This window comes from Notolabrus celidotus, chromosome 13 (assembly GCF_009762535.1).
Source record: "Notolabrus celidotus isolate fNotCel1 chromosome 13, fNotCel1.pri, whole genome shotgun sequence".
Taxonomy (NCBI): Eukaryota; Metazoa; Chordata; class Actinopteri; order Labriformes; family Labridae; genus Notolabrus; species Notolabrus celidotus.
In genome coordinates, this window is record NC_048284.1 from 6,327,419 (window position 1) to 6,346,766 (window position 19,348).

Consider the following 19,348-nt stretch of genomic DNA (forward strand, 5'->3'; position numbering starts at 1 on the left):
GGGGTTGGGAGGATACTGCCTGGTCGACGGCAGTATCCTCACTCTGACATCTCTCCCTAAGCATGTTCACTGCATGTGTGTGCATTTGTATGTATATACCAAAAAAAAGAAAACTGTATGTGTAGCATGTCCAAAATAGCATGAGTGGAAAAAATTGAATTTCCCCCCTGGGGATCAATAAAGTACCTTTAATTGTTAGCGAAAAGACTAAAGGCCTGCCTCTTTACCTCACACTAGCTCTGATGAAGTTAGGTTGACTTCAGCATTTCCAATATGGCACCCGCCGGCGATTGGCTTTAAAACAGCGCTTCAGAAACAGATGGGTGATGTCACGGATACTACGTCACGTCGCGGTCCATATTTTTTAGTCTGGTGTGAACACATACTTCATGCCATCAAGTGTTAGTGCCCTAGTTGGGCCACCCCAGTCAAAAAAGTCTGGACATGGTCCTGATGAGAGATCCCAAGTATTAAAGGTATAGTAGGTTATTTTTAAGTGGGGTTTTATGAGGTTGTCCTTTTTAAGAGTAAGTGTGTTAGCCACAGGGGATGTCAGGTAGTTCCGCCCCTTTAAGAAAGTGGCAGAACTGCAATGGAAGCTAGGGTACCTCATGGAGGAAAATGCACCAGCTGACTTTAACTTGCATGTGCTGCATTCAAGAACAGTGCAAAAACAAATGGGCTTTCTGATTGCAAAATAAAGGGCCGAGAAACGTCCAAATAGAGTTTACGCTGACACTGAGAATAATGCTTTGAATGTCGTTTGTTAAAATTAGCTTATTCAGACATTCCTAGCGGTTGATAGCTTAGCTTTTGGTGCGGCTCTTTGGCCACTTTCTCAAAAAAATGGGCGGAGCTTACCACCATCCCCTGTGACTTGTACACCCTACAAGCCTACACATGCATTGAGATCCTCGGGCAGAGGTTTACTGTGCATTCCAGTTACAAAAATGACAACGAAAAGGGGGCAGGGCGTTCGCAATGAGGGGTCCGACTCTCTGGAACCATCTGCCCCGAGGAGATCAGGTCTGCTGAGTCAGTGAGCTCTTTTAAATCCCTCCTTAAAACAGACTTTTAGCGCAGAGCCATCCCGGATTTTATCTGAATTATATTATATTTTATTTTATTTTATTTTAACCGTCTTAAAAAATATATTTTAAAATAATTTTATTCCTTAATTTTTTTATTTTTTTATTTGTACTTTATTGTGTCAATACTATGTATACATGATACATTTCTTACAAGTTCGAACCTTTTTGACACAACATTTTGTTTGAAATTGTGTGACCCTCCACCCATACAAAATTGGAAAGTAAATTATGTAGAAATATACAATAGAAAGAAAAGGAAAAGAAAGAAAAAGATAATTTTATTCCTTTAGAGTTCTTTTAGGGGAAATGTTATGTCTTTTAAAATATGTTTATTTCTTTATCTTGACTTGTGTGTTCTATTAACTGCCTGTTTTATTTTGCTAGCACTTTGTAACTCGATTTTGAAAAGTGCTCTACAAATTAAATTATTATTATTATTTCTTATTATTGTAGCATAATAAGCCCACTTATTAATGGATAATTCAAATAGACTGAGGGACTCCATCTTTCTTTCCTATGTATGTCTTTATTTGGCTTGCAGCTATATCCTACCCTTATAAATAACCAAACTTTATTTTCAGCTGAGACATTTTCTTCCCTAAGAAGGAGCATGTTTGTGTACATTTGGCTCTGAAAACATGCGAGAACCCCTGTTATCCTTTTTCTGGGACTGGGCATTTATGAATAGGAGATCCTGGGACTCTGCGTCATCTCATTGGTTCATGTCACTGCAGTGTGCCTCCCCTCAGGCCGCCGCACAGCTCAGCCGTCAGTCTGCAGCTGTGAACCGGGGGATTAGTCTCTCCTCCTCACCGCGGCTCTCCTCTGCCTCTACCCGGTCTTACCCTGCACTTAACCGGACCCGCAAGAGCACCGCATCCATCCTCCGTGCAGCTTCCACGGTGACATACAGCGTGTTTTCTGTGCGGCAGTGAGAAGAGGGAGATTTCTGTGCTACTGTTTGGTCCTGGAGGGGAGGAGCCAGTTGTTGATTTCTACGCTGCAAAGAGAAGGAGCCGCACTCAGAGGTAAGATACCTAATGTTTACGCAATAAAAAATGCTCTGTGTTTAACAGCGGACCTCCAAACCCTCATTGTGACCGCAGGTTTTCTCTGTTTCTCGTGTCTGTGATGGATATCACGAGGTGGAGGTGAATGCGAATACGTAACCTATTAAACATGCCACTCCCTGCAACAGCATACTGATGTCCTGGACAGACCTCTCTTTGAATTATTAATATGAAGCTATTGAAAAATGCTCATTACTTATTTTTTTCCCTCAAATATGGAGTATTAATAATGCTGCATTTGATTTGCGCGCTTTTCAGCACCTTAAATGTGCATGTGCATCCTTTTTATCCAACCTGCAGGCCAGCCTTTATGTTCATGTGGATATGCTGTGAAATAAAACACCTATTATTTAGATTTTGCATCACAACATACAAAAAAACATGCATAACTGTTATGAATTTTCCAGACAATACAGGCAGCTATGATTTAAATTCATGTAAAACCTAATCCCTCATATTGTTATTCAATAACACAAAGCAGAGGTCACTAAGAGTCAGTGTTGATGCCACATGGTACAAAAGCAGAATATATGTGTGAGGGATGCCAGGAGTACAGGAGTGTGTGTGTGTGTGTGTGTGTGTGTGTGTGTGTGTGTGTGTGTGTGTGTGTGTGTGTGTGTGTGTTGTTGAGGGGGGGTGCAGGCTGAGGTCACTCTAATGCCTCTGAAACCCGCATTGCTGATGTGGGCTTGAGTCCAATGAACAGATATTTAACAGGGTGTATCATCAGGTTTCCCTCCGCTGAAGGCACAACTCAGCTCATCAGACTAGAAAACTGACCTCCTTCTCTGTTCACGGAGCGCAGAGCGAGCAACAGCTTGCTAACAAGTGTCCTCCAAAACCTCCCCCCAAAAAAGTGAAGTGATGATACACTATAGTTCATGCTAAGGACAAAAATCCAAAGGAAAAAATGGTGTCCTATTTCTTTTCTTTTTGGTATTCTGAAAGAGGGGAAATGCTGCGGGGCAGATGCTGCTGGTTGTGTAATAATCCCATCTGTCATTGTCATTCTATCAAGCAGATCTAATGCCATACTTTTTTGCTCAACTTATTGAAATCAAGTCTGACATCTCACAGGAAACGTTGGTATGAAATTCACTCCACATGTGTTGGATTAGTTACTGAACATTTTGTCCAAATTGAAGGAATGCAGCAAAGGAGAGATGCAAACACAAAGTTCTGTTTTCAAAATGTTATGAGTAGATCAAATGTGATGTCAGATGACGCCCGCTTGATAAGAAGCCAACCATCTGTGTAGGTCAATGTCAGCAACAGGTTTCATTCATCCGCCTGAAGTCCTTTTTCTGCAGCAGCTACAGCTGCACACTCACGTCTCCCATGAGTGAGACAGAGGAGAAAAGGATGGTCAAAACGGGTACCATGGCGGCGAAAACAGCTGATTTATTGTCGCAAGTGAGGGTCAAGCTTTAAAAAGACTAGATACCAACAGCCTCATTTCATTCTACCTCTCTCCTCTAAATAATACCCATGTCCGTCCAAACATTTACTTTCAATTTGTAACACACATGGAGGTTAATCTAGCAATTTCAGGACTTTCAGTGAAATGCTCCCAAGCCTAAACAGCAGGGAGGGATTACAGTGCAGATCTACTTGGCACAAACCCAAAGGACACATAAGTCAGGGGTCCCCCGGATGTAAGCTTTAGGTTAAAGTTTCTGTTTACATTTTCTGTTTGCATTTCTAGTTTGAAACTCGATGACATTACAGACATAACCGATACAAAGTGCGAAAGGACAAAAAGAGATGCAGAGAAAAACAGCATCAGAGAGACTTAACAACTACAGTGAGACACAGCAGGACAGCAGAGACACAAACAACATCAAAGAGACGAAGACTCACTTCAAAGTAAGTCTGTAAAAGTTTTACTTACATACTTTTCAATACCACATGCTTAAAATTATAGAATATCTCTTATTTTTACCTAGATAGTATCAAAAAGCATCAAAGCTTGTAGAAACAAACAGGTCTGCAGTCATATTTTCAACCAAAATATACTGACAGCAAAAGAGGGAGCAGTGGTAGTCAATGAAATTAAAAAGGTAAGATACTCCTTTATTCATCCCGCAACAGGGAAATTCACAAGTAGTAGTGTAGGAAGCAAGTTTTATGAGTAAATAAAGCAGTAAAATTTAGAAATAAGTTGTCATTTTTATGATATCACAGTGATTCTGCTCTAATTAAATAATGAATACATTCACAGCTCCATACAGACATGCAAAGGTGCAGGATTTTGCTGGTTGCAGTGCTGGTTTCCACACATTCTGCACTCGGTGTGTGTCTCTGCTCGACTCTCTGTCACACTTAAAGCTCTCTCAATGCCAGTGCAATACCAGTTCTGTAAATACTGATGGTTTATGAAGTCCTTTTGGCATTTTATAACGATGCACATATTATATTCATGTACGACTAAAGAGACCGCAACGTCATCTGGTTCCTATATGTGTTCCTTTAGTCCTGATCTTTGGACTGTTGACAGGGAGCTTCACCCTGATCACTGCACAGAGATTGAGGCTGTAAAGTATCACTTGAAAATGCAGAGAGACATCATTGGTTTTGCAGCTGCACACATTACATCACACTTCCTCTGGATTATAAATCAGGTTCAGGTTCAGGTTACTTTATTTGTACCCGTAGGTAAACTTGTTTTGCAGCCAGTAAGATGTTAGGTCAATACAGAATTACAAGATAGATGTAAGACAGAACAAACTACTTAATGTGCAAAACATACAAAAATATCCTAAAACTAATCTAACAATAAAAGTGGTAAAATTAATAGACATGATAAAATGATAAAAGTGCTAAAGGTTCCATTTAAAACGCATATCAGAAAATATTCAACCAATAAAAACGATAGAATCGCATGAATAAACAAGACAATCTGGGCTCAAGTCTTAAAATGATAAGTAGCTTTATAATCCAACTTAATTGGGGTCTATTCGTTATATTAGAACCATTGTGCCTTTCTTTGGTCTACTTTTAACAACAGGTCAGATGTTAGTTTGTTTATTCTTTACATGCACTGAGAAAATTAAACAGTTTTTGGTACCCAGGAGGTTATTTTTTTGTTTTCTGTGGTATTAAAACAGGTATCGACATCATACTGGTAACATATCAAAGTTTGAAATCCTGGTATTGCAATGATCCAAAGAGCAAAGAGAAACATGACAACAAAGAGACACAACTGCAAACCCTTCCAGAACAACTACAAAGATACTGGAGGACTACAAAGAGATGTACACATAACTTAAACGAGATAAAGATTGCAAACAGATAACCAGGAAAAGAGACAAAGCATTTACAAATAATGAGCACAGAAGGACAACACAGAGTTATATAACAACTACAAAGAGACACTTAACAACTTCAAAGAGACACATAACTTCAAAGAGACACACAACTACAAGGAGACACATAACTTCAAAGAGACACATAACTCCAAAGAGACACATAACTCCAAAGAGACACATAACTCCAAAGAGACACATAACAACTCCAAAGAGACACATAACAACTCCAAAGAGACACGTAAAAACTACAGAGACACGCAACAACTACAAAGAGACACATACCAACTACAAGGAGACACATAACTTCAAAGAGACACATAACAACTTCAAAGAGACACATAACTCCAAAGAGACACATGACAACTCCAAAGAGACACGAAACAACTACAAAGAGACATGCAACAACTACAAAGAGACATGCAACAACTACAAAGAGACACGCAACAACTACAAGGATACACATAACAACTACAAGGAGACACATAACTTCAAAAAGACACATAACAACTTCAAAGAGACACATAACAACTACAAAGAGACAGAGAAAAACTTAGGCTGTGTCAAAAACCACAAACTAACATACTACGCTAACTACCTGCTGACTTGACTGTTAGTGTGGAGGTTACCAATATACTTTGAGCATCCTCTCCATCTAATGTTAGCTACAGTGACTCAGCAAGCATGCCCACCAGGCTGTCCAACAACAGTATACAAACATTTGTTACTAATACAGCTATTGATTCATTTGAATATCTATGTTTTTGGCTTGTTGCTAGCTGGCGAGGTCTGCTATTCAGGGGAGCCGCAAAGCATTTTCAGCCTGCAACCCCCAAAATATAGCTACCAAAGACTTGCGACCTCCCTCGAAGTGATCAAATGTTGTTTCTTACTTCATTTAGCTGGTCTGCAGAAAATGAAGCACCTACATGCACACCTGGCTGTATTTCCTGTAGTGCAGTGAATTAACTTGCTGCTACTGATGCTTCTATTAATTAATTGTTAACTTACTCTAACCTTCAGGGTCATAAGGCAACAAAGAAAGACAGAAAACTAATGAAACATTTTTAATTTTGCAAGATTTTATTTGAAATTTAACTATTTTTGGCAATATTTTTTAGACAAATGGGTAACATAGGCAATTTTAGATTATTTAAAAAAGAAAAACAATTCTGGAAGACATCTTGTGACCCTAAATTAGTGTCTGGCGACCCCCCAGAGGATCCCAACCCACACTTTGGGAACCACTGGTACAGAGGATATAGTGATTTCTTGCATTTGCAAAATTGCATACTAAGAATTTGTAAAACACTTCATACTTAATTTGACACCATACTTGGTTTGAATAGTGTGATAGCATTGCAGTTGCATACACAGTCATTGGAGGGGATAGACATGAACTGGGAAAAAGACACAAAACCACTACAAGGGGATGCAGAACAAAGTAACAGCGAACCTCCCTGATGAAGCAAGGGTGGGGGTCTTTTACCTCTCTGTGTTCTGGGAAACACTGACTCATAATCCACTGATGTCATGCTGAGATAACCTTGGTAACATTGGTGGGTTTATTTATTGTGTGTAATTTGTGGAATACCCCTTTAAAACCTGGACTTCTTTGCAGAAATGAGTCTAAATGTGCGTTGTTGTTGTTGTTGTCAGTTTGAAATGAATGTGAATCAGCCTGCTGAATCATGTTAGTAGGTAAGGAAACAAAACTCCAGCCAAAGGCTTAGTGCATTATGTAATGATGTCCGCTGATGCTGTTGGCTGAGGGATCAGTTTCCTCCTAGCCTGTTGGAAATGAATTAAAAATGAGGGTTTGCTGCTGTGTGAATTAAGACTGAGGTGGGGGGCTGAAGCTCTGTGTGCTGTGATCGACATGATGTCGTTTAGACGTCAGGTCACGGGGTCAAACAGCCATCTTGTTCAAGTCCCTTGAGAAAATGAGTAAACATCAGCCTCCTGCAGGTGAAAATGGAGTCTGTAGCTGAAATTTGGGAATGACTGCCTTGATAGGAATATTTAATTAAATTTATGAGTGGTGCAAATATCAATACAGCACTATATCACAGTCCTGACTTTTGCAGTAGACATTTATCTGGTACTAAATTTTGATATTTTGATCATAGTACTGTGCTCTAAACAGATTTATATTCCACTCTGACTCAACCACCTCACTACTTCATGATTTCCCATGGTGGCACTAAAGGTGGCATTATGTTTTCTTCAGTTAATCAGATGTTGTGGTGTGTTATTGTATGATTGTCTTAACATTGATCAATCATCCTAGAATAGCTGTATCCCAATTATATCATGTAGTTCATTTCATTTTCCATCGTCTCGTCTTGTCTCATAGTATCATATTGCATTGTTTCATATCATATCATATATCATATCATATCAAACATACTATACCTTACTGCATCATACTGTACCATATTGTTCTGTATCACTATATCAAATTGATTCACACTGGTTTGTATTGTATTGTATCACACTGTACTGTATTGTACCCTATTGTAGTGCCCCATACAGTTTCGTATCGTACACTACCTCTCAGTACAATATCATACTGTATCATACTGTATCATACCCAGGCCTTGACTTTAACACCTGCCAACTCTCCAGAAGTGGGTGGATTTCAGCAGTGGCGTGTAACAGTCACTTCCACACTTGTTTTTTAATTGTCATCTTTTTACTTACCATTTTTAAAGTTAAATTTTTGGCCTTTTTGCCTTTATATGGATAGGACAGCTGAAGAGAGACAGGAAATGTGGAGAGTAGAGAGTGGGGGAGGACATGCAGTAAATGGTTGAGGCCGGGAGTTGAACCAGCGACCACAGCAACAAGTTGAATATAGCCTCTGTATTTTGGTCAGCTTAGACCGCTAGGACAACAGCGCACAAATCGACGTCTTTTTAAAAAGTGTCCAAATCAGAATCAGAAGTCCTTATTTTTTTCGTTGTTGTATTTTTCTGGCATTTTCGCCTTTAATTGATAGGACAGCTGAAGAAAGACAGGAAATGTGGGGAGTAGAGAGAGGGGGAAGATATGCAGTAAATGTTTGAGGCCGGAAGTTGAACCAGCGACCGCAGAAATGAGTTGAATATAGCCTCTGTATTTTGGTCAGCTTAGACCGCTCGGACAACAGCGCCCAAATTGTTGTCTTTTTAAAAGTGTCCAAATCAGAATCAGAAGCCAATTTTTTTTTTAGTTATATTTTTCTGCCATTTTCGCCTTTAATGGACAGGACAGCTGAAGAGAGACAGGAAATGTGGGGAGTAGAGAGTGGGGGAGGACATGCAGTGAATGGTCGAGGCTGGAATCGAACCTACGACCTCTGCGACGATTTCTATAGCCTCTGGAGGCGGCAGTAGCTCAGTCCATAGGGACCTTGCTTGGGAACCGAAAGGTCGCCGGCTCGAGTCCCAGCATGGACGAAGTTTGGCAAGTGGACTGGTGGCTGGAGAGGTGCTGGTTCACCTGCCGGGGCACTGCCGAGGTGTCCTTGAGCAAGGCACCGGACCCCCAACTGCCCTGGGTGTGCTGGTTGATGGCAGCATCCTCACCCTGACATCTCTCCCTAAGCATGTTCACTGCATGTGTGTGCATTGTATGTATATACCATAAAAACTGTTCTGTAGCATGTCCAAAAAAGCATGAGTGAAAAAATTTAATTTCCCCCCTGGGGATCAATAAAGTACCTTTCTCCTTTTTCTGTATGTGGGGTGCATGCTTAGACTGCTAGGCTAACGGCGCCCACAGAAGCCTTTATTGTCATTGAAATGACGAACTGTTTGCGATGTGACACTACAAGTAGAGATGTGACACTACAACACCAAATCTCCCATGAGCACTACCTGCAGCTATTTGCTTATTGGTCCATTCCTTTCCAGCCACCAGTCCACTTGCCAAACTTCGTCCATACTGGGACTCGAACCGACGACCCTTCGGTTCCCAAGCCAAGTCTCTATGGACTGAGCTACTGCTGCCCCACAATGAATGGATGGATGGATGGATGGTTGTCATTTACTCTTTGGGTGGTAAATCTAGTTCAACGATAAAAGCAACTTTGATCATGTAAATTATAACTTCCAAACCACAAAACTGCGGCTAGTGAAAACACTGAGTGGCTAGTAACTTTGGAAAACCAATGGCCACAGTGGCTGGTGAGCAAAATAGTGTCAAGCCCTGATCACACCCTGCCTTACCGTAACTTACCACACCATATTGCATCGTGTGATATTGAATCATTGTGAGTTATCCTGTGATTCAGTCTTATTTAGATTAAATGGACAAATAAAGTGAGGATGGTTTGGATGATCATGTTCAATAACTCATTAGTCTGTTATAATCTAAACCTCCCTGACTGGAAACACTGCAGTGAGAGTTACTCTACAGAGGATTTCTCTTTCAGGACTAAAGTGGGTTATTTTCTCTCATGGGACTCACTTCAACATTATTGATTTTTTCCCTCTGCAGTGGCTTCTTAAAGCTTGTAGGCCTCAGTGTTTCCCAGCAGCAGCAGCAGCAGCAGGATTTGTAGTTTTACTCATACAAAGCTGCTCCAAAATACCAAATAAAAACATGACCAAAAACATAATCTGGTAAAGGAGAAGACTTCATGTTTGAGCTCTTTGTGCAGCACTACAGAAAACAAGTTCAAGGCCAGATTTTGTATTTGTCCTTTAATTCTTTGTAATCCGCACAGACGCTTTAAGAATCTGGATTCTTGTACAAGTCCGTGTTAGAGAACTGTTCGCTTAGTATGAGACATCGAAGCTGAGCTGCAGTGTGAAGAGGGGAGGTCAAATCTTTAAGTGTGTCTTTGGCATAGGGAGCATTTTACTGCATACTGCACACACACACACACACACACACACACACACACACACACACACACACACACACACACACACACACACACACACACACACACACACACTAAAGAGTAAAAAGCATCATTAAGCTGTTAACTGAAGATATGTTCTCTCTCTTTCCCAGCAACATCTGTGTCCAGCCTCGTGTTGGTAACTTTGTTGTCCCCTGAGCTCTCTAAAGGGAGGACATTAAAGACCGGCACTCTTCTTCCCTCTCTCTTCCCTCTCTTTTCTTACCCTCCCTCAACTATATTCATTATTAGATACATCAAAGAGAGGTCGTAAAGTTTGTTCAGCGTGATCATTTCAAAGAAGAAATATGATCATGCGTTAGTAACAAGTTTATGTTGTTTTATTTTGAAACTGTCTGACTGTAGACCTCTATCATCTCTCTCTCTCTCTCTTAATCTCCTCTATCCCTCTTTCGAACCTCAACACGGTCTCAGCAGATGTCTGTCTAACATGAGTCTGGTCCTGCTGGAGGTTTCTGCCTGTTAAAGGAAGTTTGTCCTTGCCACTGTAACTTGCTAAATGCTGCAAAGTGCTCTGCTCATGGTGGATTAAGATGAGATCAGACTGAGTCCTGTCTGTAAGATGGGACTGGATCTTATCCTGTCTTGATGTTGGGTCTTTGATAATAATAGAACATAGAGTAGACCTGCTCTGTTTGGAAAGAGTCTTCAGATAACATTTGTTGTGATTTGGGGATGTAAAAAAAGATTGATTGAAATATGAGGTGCAATAGCTTTTTATCCATGTTAATGGAGTTGTTTCCTTGTAAATTATAGGTTACTTTAGGTCATGTAAAGTGTGTCACATCAGAAGTAAGTTGTGTTTATCCGCCTGTTTTGACCACAGACTGTTCATTAAGAGCAGATGTTAGCACCATGATATCACAGAATGGTTGTAAGCCATCATTTTGAAGCCCAGAGTTCTTTATCTTGGCTGTGAAATTTGGAGGTACCACTATCACTACCATATCTGGATGAGTGGATGGAGCATGAGAAGAGTAATCACCTAACTCTAACACTAGCTTGTTAGAAAATGTACTGTCACTGGTTTAAATAGAGTAAAAAAAGTTCTGTAAAATGAATGTAGATGTATTTAAATTAACCTAAAAAAGAACAGCCTTCTCCTTAAAGTTTCTTCTCGTAGAATCTAAAGTGGAACAAGGCATTTTCTTATCCATCTCAACAGACTTGCTCTAAAGCATATCCTGTTTTATAGAATTTTAAAGGTGCAATGTGTAACTTTTAGCTGCATTTAGTAGAACAGACTTTGCAGAAGTGGAATATATTATTCATAAGTATGTTTAAATCAGCATATCATCACCTGAATGCAAAAATCATTCGTTTTCAGAGCAGCACCAACTCTTTGCTGATCTAGAACCACGAACCGCTTACTTCAGGGGTGAGGGGTGAAGATGCCGTCCATGTAAAGCACGACAAGTAGCACAGAAATGTTTCTAAAGTTGGATGAGTTGCAGATCCATGACCTCATGGGATTACGAAAAGCCAGGAGCAACACCAGTAGCTATGTTGTCCGCCAATTTTGTTATTGTGAGGGAAAGTTCGCACTAGCCCTGCTGGGAAAAAGCAGGCGTGACGTCATGACGTGGCTCTTCCACAGGCTCGAGTGAGTGGAAAAACAAACTAGTGCCAATTTGGTTCTGAAGTTCAACCAGCTCCGAACCAGCGCGAGCACCAGCCCCGAACTACAACCAGATTCGCGTTGGTCGTAAAGGGGTATAAGGGCTGCTATACTGGGACTCATCCAGTTGGCGCATCATCCTTTGATTAGCTTAGCGGGATGAATGAAAGGTCCAGTCCACAGTCATTCATTCATGGATACAAATATGACTTCCACAGTCATACTTACAATCCATCACTTGAGCTTCTTGTCCTTGAAGGCCACCGTCACTTACAGGAATGGTTAGCAAGGGAGGTTTTTAATCTAGAATCTGAGCGCTAAATATTCCCACTGTACCTTTAACTCTGACTGGAACTATAACTCACAATATGAACATCAACCTGTGTTGAATAAAATGTGTATTGAGGTAATGAAGAAGGTAAAGAACTATTTCATGGACTTCTATGCATTGGAGTTGTTGTTGCAAGGACTGGAGTGCCCCCCTGCTGGTCATTAGAGGTAATGCATGTCAGAGGCAACAGAGCTTACAAAACTCATAGCTGATAAATCCCCTGTCTGTTTTTAAGATGTAAGTTGTGTTTTGTTTCTTTTTTTTGTACTTTTCAGTAACTTTGAGCAGTCCAGGACTTCAACCTTCATTATGTTTGTAACAAAGCCGGGGTCAAATAAGCAGCATGTCATTATCCAGTCTCTGTTTCTACCATCCCCCTTTCTTCATCCTCACAATTCAGATATATTTTTGCATGATAATCCATGTTTGTGTGTGCGTTTGGGAGTGTGTATGCGTGCATGTCAGCAGTCTTTGAGCTGGCAGATTTTGATGGATGGCTGATCTGATTCCGGATGATGATCTGTTACAATGCAAACATGCTCTGCACAGATTATGAAAAAGATGATTGTGGTAAAAGAACATAATCTCAGATAAATGAACGATGTTAAAGAAAGAATACAAGTAACAACGTGTTGACCTTGGTAAAGCAGACGCAGCTGATGCTCTTAAATTGACATGGGTTGTTTCTAAGTGGCATCATTTATCCAAACTAGTCTGAGCAGATATCTTTCACATCATCAAAGTCACTTCCTGCTTATGTCTTTATCTCCGCTCTGCTGCAGGACCACCACTGAACCGTACTTCAAGATCATCCAATTTTGTCTCTGCATGTGTGTGTGTGTGTGTGTGTGTGTGTGTTCATGTTTAGATCAGTTCTGTGTGTTTCTGTTTGAACGTGTAAGACGAGACAGGATGTACATTAAATGCAAGCTTAGCGTCTTTGAATGTGTTATGTGTGCGTTTGATGTCTTGATGTGTGGGAATGATTTCTATAAATAAACAGCGGATCAGTGAAGTGTTCATCACAGAGGTTGCTTCTTTTGGCTGAGAAAGCTGGTCTCTGTGGAGTGTGTGTGCGTGTGTGTGTTGCGGAAATTCATGCGGATGCTTAGCACAGAAACCGGGGACTGGATGTAGAAAAAAATCCTTTGTTGAAAACATTAAAACCATGAACAGAGAGCTCTAGTGTGAAACTGTTGCTAGAAAGATTTTTTTTTTTTAACTCAACTCAGACTGTCTCCACGGATTTATCTGAAAACAAAGGCTTCCACAAGAGAGTTAGAAACAAACAACTTCATAATTGATGGTCAGGTTATGAAGAAAAGACCCTTGAACGCCACATGAACCATCACTGTTTACTCTTTGGGGAGCATACAGGAGATTATTCTGCTGGTCTCCTGGAACTGCTGCAACAATAAGTCGACTAAACTCCTGACTAGGGATGTTATGAAGAGACTCACTCCTAATTGTTTGAACTGAAGTTTAAATTCTGACCAGCTGATTAGTCTAAAGGTAAGAAAACACTGAACTGTCAAATTTATAGACAGCCTGCTGCTACAACTACTACCATCAGCCCTCTCTCTCTCTCTTTCATCTCCTCTATCCCTCTTTACAACCCCAACTCTGTCTCAGCAGATGTGTGTCTAACATGAGTCTGGTCCTGCTGGAGGTTTCTGCCTGTTAAAGGAAGTTTGTCCTTGCCACTGTAACTTGCTAAATGCTGCAAAGTGCTCTGCTCATGGTGGATTAAGATGAGATCAGACTGAGTCCTGTCTGTAAGATGGGACTGGATCATAAGCCTGGTTTATACTTCAGCGTCGCCCCTACGCAACAAGGCTTGACGCGGACATGAGCACTACATACTTCTGCGTCGATGTGTCCGTGTCGCACAGCAATACTCGCTGCTTGTTTCCGGCCCTGCGATGATCTCTTTTGACTTTTTCACAGAAATTCCAAGTGTATTATGTTATTTTAGAGCTCATACATGTTGCTGTTTATCATACAGACATGATTACATGAAGAATAGAGAGGAGGAGATGAAATACACAGTCAATGTGAGGCTGATGAGCGGGGATCCTGGAAGTGCTGTAAATGAGGGAAATACAATGCTGCAGATCGGACCAATCACAGGGCTTGCGGTCCGCATTGATTCGATGCGCAGTTACATTTTGGAGGTGATGCATGTCAGCTATGTGTGTAGGCCTCTGCGTAGGTACGGCAGGTACGCAGACCAATGGCGTAGGTTACGCCATCAATTTGATGCAGAAGTATAAATCAGGCTCAAGTTTGTCCTTGCTGCTGTAACTTGCTAAATGCTACAAAGTGCTCTGCTCATGGTGGATTAAGATGAGATCAGACTGAGTCCTGTCTGTAAGATGGGACTGGATCTTATCCTGTCTTGATGTTGGGTCTTTGTTAATAATAGAACATAGAGTACAGTCTAGACCTGCTCTGTTTGTAAAAGAGTCTTGAGATAACGTTTGTTGTGGTTTGGCGCTTTATAAATAAAGATTGATTGATTGATAAAATTTGTGCACAATTTCTTCAACACAGCTAAACACAGTATCTCAGAGTCTGCGGGTAAGAACTGTTAAATTGGGTTTGCTGAGTGTGATTAACATTAGCAGATCTAGCACCACCAGCCCTCAGTCCTCCTTGCTGGCTTACGTCCACATGCCTGTGCTGGTTACATGTCAGTTTGACCAGACACGGCCTACATTCAACTTTACCTCTACTTTCTAGAACTGCGCCGCCCTACGAGATGCCACCTGTTGTCACACTCTTGTTTACATCCGAGTAGTGGAGCATTATAGCATTATGGCAATTATAAATCACAATATATTTTTTTACTGATGGTCTCATTTGCTTTTGTGAGTCATAAAGAAGCCTCCCCTTTAATTTCAGTCTATTTCATTACTATCTAAAAAATCCCTTACAGGAGCTTTAATATCTGAATTAGTTCGTTCAAAACGACATTCGAAGACATGAATCAGACTTTTAAATATGTTGATGAACAATTTACATGACTTTCTGATATTTTATACATCAAATCATACTAATTTATCAAACTTACCAAAATCATCATGAGTTGCAGCTTTGTTTTAATATGTCATGAATGCTTTTCTGCTTTTCCTAATACGGTTTGTTAAGATCCTTTGATAGAGGAGCTTTAAATTGCGCCTGCATGATCTTTAGTCTGCATGAACAGAACATTCCTGCATAAAAACAACCAAACAAGAAGTTCTGCAATAACATGTCGTGCAGTTTTTGTTGTGTTCTTGTGTACTGGACTCGGTGTAACTCAGCTAAACACAGTGTCACAGTATCTCCTGCAGCACTACAGTGGAAAAAAACTTGCATCCAAAATACGGACACTAATCATCAGTTTATGCTGCCAGTTTTTCAAAGGGCAGAAATGTCTTTTCTATACTCTCAAATTAACATATACAATGATGTGCTACTGCAAGAATGGCATGCTATTCATGTCAAATTTTTACATATCCACAGGACTGGAATAAAAATACAGCTCTAACTCTCTGTCTCTATGCACGAAAGCAGGTTAGACTCTGCAGTCTTACATAAATCCAGACTCTTTGTGCATCCCTGTTAAAAGAAAGATAAAGTGTAGTTCCTGTAGTCAGACCCTGCCTCTGGCAATTGCAGTAATTTCTAAACCTAGAACAGCTTTGCATCATTACATAGACAATGATCTATCATGATATTGTAACTGGAGTGGTTTCCATGGTCCGATTTGACGTAGTGGCGATATGGAGACAACCTTTTTAATTGGTCTGGGCCTGCATGAATCACCTCGCGCTCTCTTTTCTCTCTGGGCCTGATTATGAAAGCTCACTGCGGCCTAATGGAGACAGAATGAGTTGTCTGTGCTGTCATTCATTGCCTCTCCTCTGCCTCACCCTCTGTCTCCCCCAATCCTTTCTGTCAGACCAGTCACAACTCGCTCTTCCTTCTGCTAGCTGTGTCTCCAGGCTCTGACCTTACTGCTCATGTCTGAGGCCGGGTCACGGGGACTCAAACCCCCTCGGTGTGTTTTTAGTTTGATGTTTATTTTATATAAATGGATCTCAGGGGATTTAAAGGAGGGATTTAAGAGTCAAATGCCACAGCTTGTATTTGAAATGTCTATTTTTTGTGACATTCTTTAAAGGTCAGATTTAAAGGTCCTGGTTTGGTGTCTGCTCAGGTTTCCTGCAAAAGAGAGCGACTGTGCACGGTGTTTCATGCATAATATATCCTGTATTTATGTGCCGTTGTTTTGCAGTGATTAAATATTAATAGGTTGCTAATGATGATGAAGATATAACAAGCACTGAAACAGATCTGACTGAGGCGTCCATGTTTCTGTTTTCTTCTGTTGCTCCTTTATGCAGAGGGTGAAAGTGAATATATTTCACATTCTTGTTCATGCATTTATGGAGACGTGTTCCTCCTTTTTAAATGTTCAAAACATGACTGCACTTCATACATTGAGCAGGCTACAGCTAGAGCATGCTTAATGTTATGATTTTGTTGCTCAGGTTTAAATGAAGTCAGTCTAATTCTTGATACAGCATTGATGCAGGGCTGGATCAAATGTTTTGGATCAGTTCATATCTTCCTGGTTTGTGTGGACTGTTGCATCTGTGCGCCTCTTGCTGTCAGCCTTTTAAATAAAGGCACATCTGCTTGTAGCACTTAATCCCCAGTTGCATACATATTCTGAATTGGATTTCCTTTCTATCCTTTTCTTGATTTAGTTCTGAATTAATCTCCAGTTTAAGTCAAGGGAAGAGAGAGTGTATTTAAAGGAAGTTATGAAACTCAATATGTATTTGGAATAACAGAGGAAGGATACTCTGCTCATCTCTTCTGTTAATCATCTTGTGGTTCCTCTGATTCTTTTTTTGGGACTCTGACACCAAGTTGTGAAGTCAGTCATGTCCTTATTTAGGCAAAAACTTGTAATCTTAACATCTTCTGAACCGTTGCGTTTAGGGATGGGTACCTTTCACATTTGAACCGATACGGTACCGATTACCGGTACCTGGGAATCGGTACCGGTAATCAACAGTACCAATTTTCGGTACTTTTGTGTTTATGTGGTAATAAATGTTAATTAAAAAAAAAAATATCTCAAATTTGTTTAATTTAACATATTTATTTCATTTAACATGAATTGAACAGAAACAGGATTATAAAGGTGATTAGATATATTAGCTGATGTGCTCGTGGCGTCTAATTGCTCTTTCGGGAGTTTATCAATGAACACACGTGAACGCCTGCGGACGGGAAAAGTCAGTTCTCCGTCTCTTTATAATAACAGGACACACAACTTACTTGTTGGGCATTCACGCACACAGGAATGGTTATAAACAGGGCAGGTAGTCAGAGCAAGAGAGACCCTCTCAACCATAGACTGTATAAAATAAACTTAATCCTCTGCAGTTCTGTGTGTGTGCACCCGTCAGCTGCAGGCTCTGTTTGGCGCGCTCCTGCGCAGATGCAGAGAGCAGAGACGTCCACCCGATCAGTATCTGACTTTATTACAGGGCAAAAGTATGGAAACTCGACTCCTCTTCCACTCCCTCACAGTCACAGGGATGCGTTCAGGTACCGAAACATGGTATCGTTTGATTTTACGTGAGTCGGTACTCGGTAGTACCGATGGAATTCGGTCGGTACCTATAAAAGTACCGAATTCGGTACCGATCCCTAGTTGCGTTAGAAAAAAATTCACCCCCCTACAGTGTGTGCTGATAGAGAAATGATCTACATAGGGCCAAGACGTTTTTTTAACTAGGCTGTAAACATGTTTATTAATGCTGCAAAGATCGTCTTTTTTGAATTGGTGTGTATGTGGTTTCCGATGTTTCTGCAGCCAGCCTCAAGTGGATTCTCGATGAACTGCGGTTTGTAACACTTCCGGATGGGCTTCATATTTTCAGACCGGAGGTTGCTGCTTCCAATACGACACAAAACCATATAACCCAACACGATATGGCATGACCCAATATGACATGACATGACACCATATGGCTTGACCCAATACGACACGACATGATACAATGTTAGGATTTTTACACTTTAGAGAAGGGTTTGTCTTAGGAAACTGTTACAACTATGTCAAACGATTGTGTTAAAGTATGGCAGTACATAAAAAGTTGACATATATCTCTGTTGAGTAATTGCAGAGCCTGTGATGGATTTAGCAGCTCCACTTTCGAAACAGAGACTTTTGTACAACCTAACATTTGCCTGAATGCAGATCCTATCATTTCTGATTCACTGTTATTTAGTCATGATTGTGATGTTTGTTCTCAGGGTGGACTGAAGAGGAGGCCTGAAATGATGAAGCACTGTGGGCCCGTTAAAGAGTAGCTCGGACCGAGAGGACTGCAGTGGAGGTGGAGGGAAGAAGAGGAGGAGGGACAGAAAACAGAGGGAGAGGGAGAGAGAGCGTATCACATGACCCGACCTCGGACAGGCTCCAAATCAGCGATGCTCCCCTCAGGCAGGGATTACCTCCTCCTCCTCCTCCCCGCCGTCTACCTCTCCATCTCTCCCTCTCTTCCTCCCACATTCGGCAGAGCAGCCGCCCAGCTTCAAGACTCTGAGCCGTGAGAGCTCGCCGCACTCACCCGCCCTCTCATACACACACCTAAAAAACAACACACACTCAAACACACACGCGCACACACACACTCAAACACACACACACACTTCTGCATCCTGCTCATGGTCGTTGGCCTGCCCTCCTCAGCTGCTGCTCCCGCTCCACTCAGACACCATGAAGAGGCCCAAGCAGCAGACTGGGCCGCTCAGCTTCCTCAACTTCTTCAGCAGGAAGCCCAAAGCAGAGGCGAGGCCCGAGAAGCCTGCGGAGGCCCGTCCCAGAGAGGAGGTGGCCATCACGCTGACCCCGAGCGAGCACCCAGAGCAGGTGAGACCCAGACCACTGAAACTTTCTGTTATCAGAGAGATGAAAGAGAGGACGAAACTCCCCGTTTGTATTGTTTCTGTT

At 41.2% G+C, this 19,348-nt stretch overlaps 1 protein-coding gene across 1 annotated transcript in view; it reads left to right on the forward strand.

The window, feature by feature from the left end:
• Positions 1-1,810: 1,810 nt before the first annotated feature.
• Positions 1,811-19,348, forward strand: part of si:ch211-278j3.3 (E3 ubiquitin-protein ligase RNF19B) — a 42,311-nt gene continuing 24,773 nt past the window's right edge. The window contains 2 exon segments of the mRNA XM_034698963.1: positions 1,811-2,119; positions 18,649-19,267. Of these exon segments, the coding sequence (XP_034554854.1) occupies positions 19,115-19,267 (153 nt within the window). The 5' untranslated portion in view covers positions 1,811-2,119; positions 18,649-19,114.